The sequence below is a fragment of the Cebus imitator genome, unplaced genomic scaffold (genome assembly GCF_001604975.1).
Source record: "Cebus imitator isolate Cc_AM_T3 unplaced genomic scaffold, Cebus_imitator-1.0 Scaffold476, whole genome shotgun sequence".
NCBI lineage: Eukaryota > Metazoa > Chordata > Mammalia > Primates > Cebidae > Cebus > Cebus imitator.
The window spans coordinates 123601-138024 of NW_016107791.1; the positions used below are offsets into that span (position 1 = coordinate 123601).

A 14424-nucleotide genomic window follows, 5' to 3' on the forward strand; every position below is an offset into this window, starting at 1 on the left:
TCCGTGGCCATGTCTGCCATAAATTCTTCCAGGCCAGGGTAACAGGAGAGCGAGTGTATGATGTTATGGTTCTCTGTTTTCCTTGCCTCTTTCCCTGGTTCCAAGTGTACGGGAGAGAGAAGGGTACAGCTCCTTCTCTTAAAGCTCTTGTCTGGCCCTAGACCTGTCAACGCCCTTCAGTTGAGTTTGACAGCCCCTTCCCTGTCATCATACCCAAAACCTGGGATCAGCTTGAGTTAGGGGCTGGGTGAGGGAGGATGTCCTCTATCCTGGCCTTTGGGTGTGTGGGGATGGAAAGATGAAGCCAGAGAGAGACTGAGAAAAGAAGTGGGAAGAAGGCCAGCCCCAGGCCTGATTCCCTTCTGCAGCTCAGCCCTGGATATCTCCTTCTGTCTGAATATGCTTTAAGCAATAAGTTCTGCAGACATGATATGCACAGTAATGCTTCTACAGCCATCTGAGAGTGTTGAGGCTGAGGAGGGACGTCCTTGCAAAACCTCCTACTCTGGTGGCCATAAGCAGATATGGCCGGTAAGGGACATAGGTATCTGCAGAACGGGAATAAGCATCATAGCCTGACAATGGTGCCTTGGTATTTCTGTCTCCCTTCTTGTATTCATTGTCCTAACTTGATGCTCACACCCACTCTATGTTGGTGCTTCATTACTGTACTCCCAGGTTGGCGAGTGGAAAGTGGAAGGTCAGAGTGTTGAAAGGTCTGTCCCAAGGTTTGGAGATTAGTCAGGCAGGGCGGTACCCACGCTGGCTGAGGGGCCCACTCTCATCAAACCTTCCTTGGAGGTCACCATCATGACCCAGACCTTCTTACCCAGGAGTCAATAAAAGAGCTTTAGGGGTCATGCTCTAGCCCTGAGGCCACAAAATAATTGGTCTCGGTCCCTCTTCGTACTACTCCAATTAACTTTGTTTCTTTATACGCTACCTCATTCCAAAAGAGATTTGAAGCCTTCCTAAGTAGCCTGCCAGTACTCTGGGGCTGCAGAACTTGTAGGAAAATTTCACCTGTCCCTTTTTGATGCTGAGATCCCCTTGGGGAGCTTCAGGGAGACAGGCTTATGTGGGAAAGATATCTCTGCACCCAAGTAAGATTGCAGAGACCATGGTTTCTAGGCCTGGCTCCTGTCCCGTATGTGCTCTGGCTCCGAGCTCTGCCATTGGATGGATGCAGTGGCAGGATTCAGTGCCCCCGGGGCCTCTGCTCATCCCACTTGACACAGGGGCCAGGATTTCTCATCAGTGATGTAAGCACAGATGTCCCCGTGAGCAGGACATGGCATTATTACAGAACAGAAATAAGACATTGGTTTTTTTCTTCCCTTCTAAGAACACGTAGAAAAACCTTTTCTTCAAGCTTTGGTGTTCTCAAGCAACTGTGTTCTGCCTTCCAAAATCCATTTAATATCTGAGGCTTTTTAGCTCTTTGGTGAGATTAAAACTTACTTAGTGAAGCTAAGTGATAAGTAGATCTCTACCAAATTGGCATGGAGAGTGTCTGCAGACTCAGCAGCTTTCCCTCCCTCCACCCTCCCCAACACATCTCAGGAGCCAAACTCCAGATCTAGAAAAGATCTCCGGATTCCTTGAGTGAGCCCTTGTGGGACTCTGTCCTTATGAAAAGAAGCTGAAGATCTCTTTCTGTCACTCATGCCTAATTCTGATTCCCAAGGGTTAATAGGCTGTGTTCCCCTCCTGTAATCCCAGTTATTCACAAGCATCTTTTCAGATTGGATTATGCTCAAGATGCCCATTTCCACACAGAAGGGTGTGTGTCTTGATGAATGAGTTGCTAACAGTAAAGCTTCTTCAAATAGGAAAGGTCAGAGTATCTGACCGCAAGTGATTATCTCCCGCAAGTGATTCAGGTCATAATCTCCAGAGGGGGGCACAAGACTGTCTCATAGTTGAGAAGTTGTACTGAGGAATTCCCGCCGCATTGGAGATAAGTTTGCAATGTGTCACTTGGGGAAGCAATTCTTTTGTTAATGATAAGCCCGTTGCTGGTTTTGTTAGATAACCTTGTGTGAGATGGGTATTTAGAAGAAACCCGGAAACAAGACTGAGTCAAGGCTTTTAGAAGATATGAAGGTTTCCACCTTCAGTGATCAGCCACCATTCTGATGGCTCAGTTGTTGAAATAATTATATCACCAGTGATTACTGTGATGACAGATCTTGATTAGTTGTTCTCATCTTCAAATGAAACTTGAAGGGTACCTGTGACTGCAGAATTCCAGCGGGGGCCTAGATTTGTATGCTGCACCTAGAGCAGTGGAATAGGCCACCAGCCAATGGGGGCTTTCAGAGAGATGGCCAGGTCCAGTGAAATCTGCAGTTTACAAAGGCAGGGAAGGGACTGTGTCCTCTTCCTCTTTGCATACCTGGGCTCTGCTGCACATTAGGTGCTAATGAGAGTGTGTTGAACAGAGGAAGAAACATACAAAGGGATGCCACACTGGGCCTGTTGCTATGAAGAACCAAAAAGAGGACTAAGGGCTCACAGGGGAAAGTCTGGGTGTTGAGTCCTAATGGAACAGGCGTATGAGGTCTGCACTGATGTAATTTCTTGTTCCCCTTGGCCCTAGAAATAAAAGAACTTGAGAACAACATTCGAAAGGCCTTGTCATTTGACAACCGAGGGGAGGAGCACCGGGCGGCATCGTCTCCTGATGGCCAGCTGACAAGCCTTGGTGAGAACGGTGAAGTCCGACAAGGCCAGGCCAAGCGCCTGGGCCTGGATGAGTTCAACTTCATCAAGGTGTTGGGCAAAGGCAGCTTTGGCAAGGTCTGTGGCACACATGGGTGGAACTGCTGGTTTTGTTTTACCCCTTAGCATTGTTTCATCTGTTTGATCTAAGATTAAGAGAGGAACCTTTCAGCCAGATCTCATTAGGTTTTCTTTCCTTTCTGGTAAGTGCAAATGGCCTGAGGCCAAGCGGATAGGAGCCCTGGTTCTGCTATTAATTGGCTATATGAGACTTTCACCTAGTGATTTAACCTCTTTGGAATTCAGTTTTTCTCATTTGTTGAATGACGACAGCAATCAATTGAGATAGTGGATGAGAAAGTGCTTTGGAAAGTTTTAAAGTGTTCAGCACTCCATATCAATAGTAGTATCAATACGTTTCTTCCCGCCTTCAGAGATCCAGCTGAAATTCTGTTTTTAATTCATTATGAAGACTTTGAGAATGAATCTCTTCCCTCAGTAAACCTAGGGTTCAAAGCAAATTTAGCATGCATTACTTTGGAAGGTAAATGTTATTTAACTGATCTTTCTGGCATGTAATAAATGTTTTGTTTATCCTCTACATGTGGCAAGAGAATGAGAATAATCATCTCATGTCTTGGATCAGGGTCCTCTGCCCTTGGTGCCATTCTCCACATCCTGTTCCCCACTGAGATGAATGCAGTAGTGTGGGGCGTGGCCTTTAGTATGCTCAATAAAGCACTAATGGTGATCAGCCACCACTCTGATGGCTGGGTGAGATGGAAAAATAACCCCTGTTCATTTTAGAAAGAAGACAAAGGGGCAGGGAGCAGAGGAAGCTGTTTGCATTTCACCTGAGATCTCTGATTGTCCCCTGGCTCTGTTCAGAGCTGAGCCTGGGAGTCACCTTTCTGGGACCTTCTGAGAGGTTCTGGGCGGTCCTGCTCTGGGGACCTGGAAGTGCCTGGGATCACATGCCCTGGCATGTCCTGGACTCTGTCCTAGACAGAGTTTCTGTCACCCAGACTGAAGTGCAGTGGCATGATCTTGGCTCACTGCAACCTATGCCTCCTGGGTTCAAGCGATTCTTCTCCTTCAGCCTCCCAAGTAGCTGGGACTGCAGGCGTGTGCCACCATGCCCCACTAACTTTTTGTATTTTTAGTAGAGACGGGGTTTTACCACGTTAGCCAGGATGGTCTCTATCTCCTGACCTCGTGATCCACCCTCCCTGGCCTCCCAAAGTGCTGGGATTACCGGCGTGAGCCACCAAACCTGGCCACTTCCTGGACTCTTGAAAGCAGCAGCCTTTAGGTCAGTCAGCTGGCCCATCCCACCTAGTTCCCAGCCATCTCACCTGCCCCTATCTCACCCTGAGATTACTTTGGTGGGAGGGTAACTGGGATTTACTTAAATGGCAAAAGCTGAAGCAATTACATTGTTTAGAGACTAGCTAAATAAGAAAAGTTCCTCTGGTTAGGCATAACTCTGGGGACGTGATCAGGATGTGTTCTAATTTTGAGCAAGACTCCAAGATTCTGGGTTTTCATATAGTGTAGGCAGGACGGGAACTTAGATGACTTTGGAGCATTTAGGTTATCTCTTAGTAAAAATCACAGCCAAAGTTTGAGCCAGTTTTAAAGAGTCAGTAAAATATGTGGGCGACAGAATGTCTTCAGGTTAACATCATGAATTCCTTCATTAAGTTTCTGATGGCTGGTTTTTAGCTTTGATGACTTACATTGGAATACTGTACTTAGGAGTTACTTATTTAAGAAGAGAAAGGCTTGTGACGTTTGTAGGTAAATGAGTGCAAAAATATCAAATGATAGGAACACTTTAAGAAAATAGAACTGTTAATTAGCTCTCTAGAAAAGGAATCACGTTTCCAGCTTCAAAGTTATAAAAGAAACCATAAAGGCAAACAAGGACAGATTCAATTACATAAAGATACAAGATTCTTTTCAATAGAATAAAATAACAGAAAATCATAAAACAGGCTTAGAAAAACCTTTGCAGAAAGTAAAGTGTTAGTATCTTTATGTATCATATGTGTATAAATTTGTAAGAAATTAATATGACAGCAGCATAACTAGACAAAGGAGATGTGAATAATTCACACAAAAAGAAATACAGTCAGAAAACAGATATTTTTAAAGTTTTAAGTTAAAATAGCACCAAGGTAACATTTCACACCTATTAAGTGAGGAGAGAGAGAAAAAAAAAAAAAAAAACCTTTTTAAGTGAAAATACTCAATGTTGGTAAGTCACCATGAAACTCCAGCACTTCTACATTGCTAGTGGCATGTTGTACCACACATCCTTTTTGAAAATAGGAAATGTGCAAATAGGAAAGGGTTAAATGCTTAACCCTTTAATCTCCATGAGTTTCCATCTTACAAATGTAATCCAGGAGGTATTGTTTTAACTGTGTACAAGAATACTCAATGCAATTTATATAATAGTGATTAGATATAACTTAAGTAGCTAATTTGAGGGAAATGGTTACATAAATTATATTCGAATTGAGTATAAGCAACCATGATAATGATGGAGACCATGTGGAGAATGCTTGTAAGATAATGCTCACTTAAAAATACTTACAGTATTTGCTGTACTATAATTGTAAGTATGACAAGCACATATAAGCATATGAATAACCATTCAACAGATGTGCATTGAACTTCTCTTTTCTATGCCAGGGCACTGTGCCAGAGATTAAAAATAAATAATTGTAGTAACTATTAGAATGTAGTAACTGTAGACTTATAGTAACTGTAGACTTATAGTAACTGTAGAAGAGGCAGTTTTCTTAAACATTATATATGTAAACATTATATATATAAGCATTATATATATATATATATATATATATATATATATATATATATATCTTGAGAAGGGGGTCTCACTATGTTGTCCATGCTAATCTGTAACTCCTGGGCTCAAATGATCCTTCTACCTCAGCATCCCAAGTATCTTGGATTACAGGTGCATGCCACCACACCTGGCTTGCTATAATATTTACAATTAAAGAGAAACAGAATTAGTATTTAAAGTCTTTGGCAATAGCTTATGTTTCTTCTTTTTATTCCATGCATGCATAGATTAATGGGGCAATTGATTGATTGCAGGTCATGTTGGCAGAACTCAAGGGCAAAGATGAAGTATATGCTGTGAAAGTCTTAAAGAAGGATGTCATCCTTCAGGATGATGACGTGGACTGTACAATGACAGAGAAGAGGATTTTGGCTCTGGCACGGAAACACCCATACCTTACCCAACTCTACTGCTGCTTCCAGACCAAGGTATGTTAGGAAGAAGCTGGCTGGCCACCATGTTGGGGCATCTTGACTATCAGATAAAATACCAAGTTTAGAAACTCTACATTGTTCTCTCAAAGAGTTTGTATGTAAAGTGGGATGGATTTTACCCTTGAAAAGATCAGGGTATATTTGAACAGGGTCTTCTTTTTTAAGGCACGGGATTTTCCATTCAAGGTTCTGCTTGTGAAGGGATGAGGCAGCTGTGGAACTCTTTGCAAATAGAGCTGGACAAAGTCAAATGGCTAAACTCACTGTTTGCTCATTGGAAAAACCAACAAATGTGGTTAGTCCTTGCTCTGCTCCTAACTTTCTATCACTAAGCAAATCACTTAACTTCTGTGTTATTTTTATGTCGTATGAAAAAGAGTAAAGGCCACCTTAATCTTTTCTAATCTGTGTAACGTCATCCGAAGTAAAGGATGTGAACAAGTGCTTAAAATTCTGTAGTGAAACACACATATCGGGCGGCATTTTAAATTTACCACATAGGTGTCTGGGAACCAGAAGGTGGCAGTAAAAAAACAAAGATAATCCATAACTCCATGGTAGAGTCTGACGAGTATCATTAACTGATCTGTTGTTTATTCTTAGTAAAGAAATGCCAGTATTCTTTAGGAAGCTCTAATTTTGTTATCCTTTTTGAGGGGTTGGGAGGAGTTAAAGTCTTTTAGGATCATTATGGGTGTTTGTAGTATTTTTGCTTCTCGAGAAGGCAAAGACAGACATCACCTGAAACTCCTAGCTGTGGCTTATGTGGAGACCAGACATGGAGGGTGACATCATGGAGAGGTGATTCCCCACTTCGGGTGTATTCTCATCTCCATGCCATTGTGAATGTGTTTTTTCACCTAAAATTCAACAGTTATTCATTGAGTCCATTCAGCAGACTTTTATTTTATTATATCTCATTAAATCTTTCCCATGTATCTGATGCCATGCCAGGAGATACAGTGGTGAACAAGACCAGTCATTGACCTCAGGGAGTTTACGTTCCTTTTGGTACACTGCTTCCCAAAGAAGATTTCTCAGAACCCCAATCACTTGAACTGCTGTAAGAACATAGTTGGAATCCCTGCAAACTTGACTTCTGTTAGTCTCAACACACATTTTTTTATTAGCACCTTGAGGAGATCTGTAATGAAAATAAAAAATTACCTTTGTTTAATCTACTTTTCCCAACTTATATGATCCCAGGCTCTCCCACCTCTCTCACACACACACATGCACCCACACACACAATACCCATTCTAAACTGAAGGACCCTGATCCGGTGGAATTTTTCCTATCCTTCTGATCTCTCAGGAGAATAAGAAATATCATCTGAAAATCTGGAAATCATTCTGCTTATCTTTCAAGGATACATATTTAGTTTATTTAAGGATACATATTTAGTCTATGAAACTTTCCTCAGAGATCCCCATTTAATAAAAATCTATTCCTTTTTCTGAACAAGTATAAGAATTACTAGCTATTCTCATTTTTTATGTGTGTTGTGTAATGCCTAATATTTGTGAGTTTGTGTGTATACAGAATACTACATAATAGAGACTCAGTGATGGAGTTAACTTTCTTCTTTTTTTCCACTAGAGCATAATTCTAGATTCATGAGAAATGTATCATATTTTATATTTTCCATGGTGCCCATCACAGGTCTCATATTGACAGGTACCCACTGACAGACTCAGAAGCTTGGAAAATTTTTTCAAAGCCACCTTATCTTTCTTTCTCTATCTCTCTCTCTTCCTTTCTTTACTTTTCCTTTTTTTTTCTTTTTGGCACTAGTGAGAAAATTGGGTTTCAGAGAAGTAAAATTATTTTGCCCACAGGCACTCCACTGTGGCAGAGTGAGACCTGTCATCTCATCGAGTCTCTAGGATTCCTAAGGCAAAGGATCCTTGCTCTGATTTACATTGCTACTTTCTTGTGCCTGATCCAGCGTAGGATCTCTTCTGTTGGATGAATCCTCCTACTTTCCCTGTCCCCAGCAGGGAGCCCTCTCACTGTCTGAGGTGGCTTTCAAGGCGGGGAGGCACTGTGGCACATTTTCTTTACACACATTGTCAAGAGGTCCAACATCTTAGGAGGGGTCCAGTTTAGTTGTGAGGGCTCTGTGGAGCCCCTGTACATGGTGGATCTTGGGAAGCCACAGTTGAAGGTCAGCCTGGTGAATGAGTGAGGGATTGGGAATGGATGTCTTCAATGTCAGCAGTGTTCTCCTTTGTGCATTGTAGAATATCAAGGCTATGGATTCCTCATCATATGGCAGCTTTTGGAGCATGAGATGGTGTTGAATGATACCAGGCATTTCTTTTATGGCAGAACAATTATCAAACTGACATGGATATTGTCATGGATAGCTGTAGGGTGAGGATGGCAGAGAAGGAGCTTCCTTTGTAGTTCAGATATTTACTATCTTTTCTCAGGCCACTGTCAGGCAGCCACAGTCACAGGAGCAGCTTTGTACCACCTCTCTCATGCCACCTCAGTTTCGTAGAACACTTTGCTTTATGTAACAGATGCATATTCATTGAATTTTTCCAAAGCGAATCATATTTTAACCTCATGGCAGGATCTTAACTTACTTATGAAAGGAACCTGATGAAGAATCAGCTTATACACCTTCAACTTAACTTTTAAAAAATGTGACTTTCCCTATGACAACCCAATAATTTGTCATAGTTTTAAAGAGTACCTATTACTCACCTGACTCTGAGGTAGATGCTGGGTACGGGGTTATTAACACAAAGGAAGACAGTTCTCCAGTGGAAGGGTTCACCGAATGATAGATTGGGAGGTTATTCTAACTTCCACAGGCTAGGAGGGAGTAGCAAAGAGCATCGGATAGTTATGTTCTAGGTGGAAATATTCAAACAAAGAGGATTCAGAGGAGGGGGTCTTCCCTAGGATCTAGTGGGAAAAGGGGGCTCAAGCCAGGCTTTGAAAGGTAGAGAGGATTTGGGCAGGATTTGGGAATAGCAGCTGGGTTTGGTAGCTGCAGAATTTCGTCTTGCTTGATTTTACTTTTCCTGAGAACAAAGGACAGTTCCTCTGAGCCACCTTAAACCTGGTTTCCACTAAGACTCTAATACATGATTTAGGAACACAAAGATCTGATTGCAATCCTATTAAGATTTCTTTCATTCTTGTTTAATTATGACATACAGAACAGCAATAGTGTTAAGTCAAGTTTAATTATTTTTAGGTGAGCTTTTGTTTTTTAACGTATCGGAAAAATGGTCCTTTTGGAAACATTCCTGTGAGAACTTCTTCTGACAGATTACACATAGCTTCAGGCTGTGTGCTACATACAAATTCCCTGGAAAGACAGAAGTATGTAAAGCGAGGGCACCATATCTGATATGGTGACTAATAGCAATGGCGGTGCGAACCCATTGGCACCAATCACGATGACACAGTCAGGTTTGGGTCTGGTCAGTGCAGCCCACTGAACTTACAGTTGAGGAGGGATTTGGGCTTCTCGGTACTGAGCCTGCCTGCCCTTGGCTCATGTGCTCCATCCCTCTCCATGGGATCTAGAAAGGCAAAAAGCAAATACGATGCCTCCAGCTTTCCAGGGCTAGTGAGAAAAAGCAGACAGAACAACAAATTAAGCCAATGATTTTAATATCAGTCAAATTCAAACCAGTGTGTCTTTGGGATGCAAGAGTAACCTGAACCATGTAGGGAATTCTACAAAACTCGATTTAATTCACTGTCAAAGCATAAGGTACAGAAAAGAGGATAAAGGACTTCCAATTCCAGCCAAGATCAAGTACCACATTCGTCCTAGGTCCTGCCTCTTACAACTGAAAAACCCTGGACATAATTCTTATTTTATAAAGGCAGGATGCTTACCAAAATTGGCATAGCCACAAAGAACTCTGTTGATGTGAATGAAAGACCAAAATTTTTATATTTAAAAATGCCAGATGATTAAGTGAATGGTATTATCAGTAGTGTTTAATATTTTCTTACATATGAGAAAAAACAAATGTTCTTATATATCTACAGTTGTTTCCTTCTTTAAAAAAATTATGGCCTATGCTTGTTTTAATAAATATACAAGTATTTATTGTTGAGCATCTACTGTGTGCTAGATGCTGTTGTATTATTTTCCAGTGCTTGAACTCTCAACCAATTCTATCTCCTACTTCTTCCAAGAAAGTAAGATTGGCTGACCTAGAGCAAAGAAGAAAGAAGGAAGAGGAGAAAGGGAGGGTATTTGAAAAACAAGGAGACAGATTCCTGCATCTGCAAGATCAGATGCCCTCGTAGAGAGGCATTGTTAGTGCTATGAGCCCTCCTTAGTGGATTGCTAAGCTCCAAAACTTAGGGGCTTGGTCAGGGTTTAGGGGGGAAGTGACTTTTGGAATTGCCTCTCCCAGTTCCCAGGTTCCCATTCAGGCATTGACTACAAGGGATAGGAGAACCACTAAGAGGTAGTTTTGTTTTCGTTTTTTTTTTTTTTTTTTTAAGTTACAGGAAATGAAATTCCCAGATTTTTAGTCTGTACATTTGTATTTATGACCCCCATTGTTGAAACCGGTCTCTCCAACTGGATCCCGTAAAACCTGTCTTGAATAATTTCATGATTTTTTTCCTCTTTAAAATTTCATCTCTACACAATCCTACCCATCCCCCAGCCTTTGGCATTTCCTGCCAGGCCTGGGAAGCCAAGTTCTGGAGGGCTCTGCTGCGAAGGAAACAGAGGGTGAACTAGAGACTCTCCCTTGGCCAACCTCCCTCGTTGCCCTAGGGAAAATGCAGCATGGAAAAATCCTTAAAAAGCAACTGGAGATGTTTTCAAATGCGTTTGAATCTGTGTGAGCAAGGAGGGAAGAGAGAAAAGGAGTGTTAACAAGGTAGGAGCAGAGGTGTCGTTTCAAGGAACTCTCAGCTCTACAGAACAGCAAACACTAAACCAAAAAAATAAAAAATAAAAATTAGGCCATTGGTAGATTTTTTTCTCAGGAGATGGCTGTGTCAGATTTAAAATCTAAAAAGAACTGACAAAGCAATTGAAGATGGGTATCTTTCCTGCTAGACCACATAGCCTGTCTGAGGCAACACCGCTGACTCTGAAGGAGTTGGAAAGTGTGTGACCAGCTTTTCTAGAACAGATTGAGATGCTCAACACAATGAGTTGGTTTGTGGGTCAGGCAGCCACCTGGGAATCAATATGCTTGCCAATAACAGATTTCAAACAGAGAGAGCCTCAGTAATTTGCAGTAGATGTAGCGAGATGAGATCCGTGGTAGAGGTTACAGGCTTAGTGTTGGCAGAATCCGTTATTAATAGAATCAGACTCCGGGCAACTCCATATCTTTACTTCTGATGACCATCTTTGCCTGGTACTAGGCTGGATAGCAATGCCATTTCTTCTGATCAGCCAATTAACACATCTTTAGTGAGGATCTATGGTGTGCAACTTACTGCAAGGTGTGACAAGACTTTTATGGTAGGGCCTTTGGCCAAACTAGTTGGGGGTTAATCTATACTCTCTTTGAAGGAATGCGGGGGTGTATGTGCAGTGGCGTGTGTCTGTGTAGATGGGCTGGCAGTTCTCTGGCCAGTCAGAGAAGGACCATCACTGGTTTCCACGATCAAGCAAGGCTTTATGGAACAAGACAACTTCATCTAGGTTTTGAAGCATAACAGGATTCATTCTGCATGATAAAGGAAAAGTTGTGGAGTTTCTTCATGCTTGTGTGTCCACGGGGCAGAGAAGGATGTGTTGACTCTTAATCTAACTGCTGCAGCCTCATGTAACCTCTTTGTATATAAGGAAACCGTACATTTGAATAGGACCTTTGCTTTTAAAAATGCCCTGACTTGCAACAATCTTGCATGTTCTTCACATGTACCCCAATACCTAAAATGCAATTAAAAAAAAAAAATGCCCTGACTGGTTGGGCGTGGTGGCTCACACCTGTATTCCCAGCAGTTTGGGAGGCCAAGGCTGGTGGATCACCTGAGGTCGGGAGTTCAAGACCAGCCTGACCAATCTGGTGAAACTCCATCTGTAGTAGAAATACAAAAATTAGCCAGGCATGGTGGTGGGCATCTGTCATCCCAGCTACTTGGGAGGCTGAGGCAGGAGAATCGCTTGAACCTGGGAGGCGGAGGTTGCAATGAGCCGAGATCACACCATTACACTCAAGCCTGGGCAACAGAGCAAGACTGTCTCAAAAAAAAAAAAAAAAAAAAAATGCCCTGACTTAGGTCAGCCATTTTACATCTGCCTAATGGTGTCTCTGTGAGTTAATCTACCATACTCTGTGGTTATTCATGCTTCCCTTTTTTTTTTTTCAGAATTTGTTTTTGTTGTAAAATACACATAATATAAAGTGTGCCATCTTAACCATTTTTTAGTGTACAGTTCAGTGGTATTAAATACATTCATAATGTTGTACATCCGTCACCCCCTCCATCTCTATGCCTCTTTCATCTTACGACCCTGAAACTCAGTACCCACGAAACAGTACCTTCCTATTCCCTCTCCTCCAGCCCTTGGCAATAACCACTCTGTCAGTCTCCATACTCTTGACTACTCTATGTACCTCTTATAAGTAGAATCATACAGTAATGTCTTTCTGTGACTGACATATTTCATTCAGCAGAATGTCCTCTGGGTTCATCCATGATGTAACATGTCAGAATTTCCTTCCCTTTAAAGGCCGAATACTATTCCCTCATATGTATAACACCATGTTTCACTTATCATCTGCAGATGGACATTTTGACGTCCATGTTTTGGCCACTATGAATAAGGCTGCTGTGAACATGGGTGCATGAATATTTCTTTGAGGTCTTACTTTCAGTTCTTTTAGATACATACCTGGAAGTGGCATTCCTGGATTATAGAGTAATTTATTTGTAATTTTTTGAGGAACTGCTATACTTTTTTTATAATGACTGAACTATTTTACATTCCCCTCAGCAGTGCACCAGGGTTCTGATCCGATTTCCCTAGGACTGTGCCCAACACTTGTTACTTTCTGTTTTTGATAGTAGCCACTCTGATAGGTGTGAGGTAGTATCTCATTGTAGTTTCAATCTGCATTTCCCCAGTGATTTGTGGTCACTCATTTTTGCAGATGAGAGCACCAAGGCCCAGTCAAGTCTTATAATTTGTTTGCAGCAGAACTCAGATTGGAATCAAGGTTTCCCAACAGCCTCTGTTGTTCACTGTGTCTTTCTGTCTCCCGCTGTTCCTCCTATCCAAATTCTCCACTTCAAATAGCCTCACCTCCAAATCCCCTCTTCCCCAACCCCTGTCACACACATGAAAAAGGGTCTGAAGGGGTGACAGCTCTGTATTTTACATGAACTCAATCAGACTGGGATTAGAAAATATTAATGTCCCTTAAGCTGGTAAGAGGAGCAGGGTTGATGAGCCCATTTTTGGAAATGTTTCTGTTTTCTGAAAGCATAAGAGAGAAAGGAGGAAAAAGGGGGGTGTGGGTATAGGAATGATCCAAAATGAGCTGGAGTAGAATGAGGCTGTCACACTTGTCTGTCCAACCATTGCTTAGTGAGCAGCTGCTACGTGCTGGGCCATGGGGCATCGTGGGGCACCATGCCGCCTGCTGAGGAACACAGCGCTGGGAAAGGTAGGTAGGAGTCTCGGCCTCACGAACTTGAAGCCTCATGGGAGCATAAAACTGCTCTGCTGGCCTCTATGGAGGTTCAGAGGTTGCAGTGAGCCAAGATCACACCGCTGCCCTCCAGCCTGCACAATAGTGTGAAACTCCATCTCAAAAAAAAAAAAAAAAAAAAGCCCTTTTGGCCCCTGTACAGTGCCCAGAACGCAGTGCTTTATTTTCTTTCAGAAACTGTTGGCTTGACCTTTTTTTAAATTGTTTTTTAATCACAAAGATTATTTATTAATTGGAGAAAATGTGGAAAAGCCACAAGAGGACAAAAAAGAAAATAAGAACAGTTCACATGACTACTACTAACATTTTGATGTGTATAATTCCACTTTTAGAAAAATACATATCTATTCCTACATATATATTTATAACATCAGTATCATACTCTATGTAACCTGTTTCACTTAGTAATATAGTATAGCTATTTTCCTTGTCACTAAATGTTCTTCAACCAAGTGATTTCTGGGGTTTTGCAATATCCGAGGGCCTCTGGTAGACATTCTGTGTTGGGGGTTGCAGGTGGCCGGTAAGTGCCTGGCATCTTCCCAGCTGATGTGAGCAGTGAGTGGACTGCATGTTCTGCCCAGTGCTGTCCAGTGATGGTGCTGCCCTCTCTGCAGCAGAACCGCCTCCTCCTACTTACATCTCTCTCTTTCTGTAACATCAACTTGAGTACAACTTGTAAATACTCTATTGGCGTTGACGTAATGTAAACTAAGAC

General features: G+C 42.0%; 1 protein-coding gene across 2 annotated transcripts in view; it reads left to right on the forward strand.

Annotated features, from left to right (window-relative positions):
* PRKCE (protein kinase C epsilon) overlaps positions 1-14424 on the forward strand; it is a 300957-nt gene that overhangs the window by 119512 nt on the left and 167021 nt on the right. For both annotated transcript variants that reach the window (XM_017512713.2, XM_017512711.2), the window contains exons 8-9: positions 2603-2802; positions 5857-6030. In XM_017512713.2, coding sequence (XP_017368202.1) covers positions 2603-2802; positions 5857-6030 — 374 coding nt within the window. The remainder of the gene's footprint in view (positions 1-2602; positions 2803-5856; positions 6031-14424) is intronic.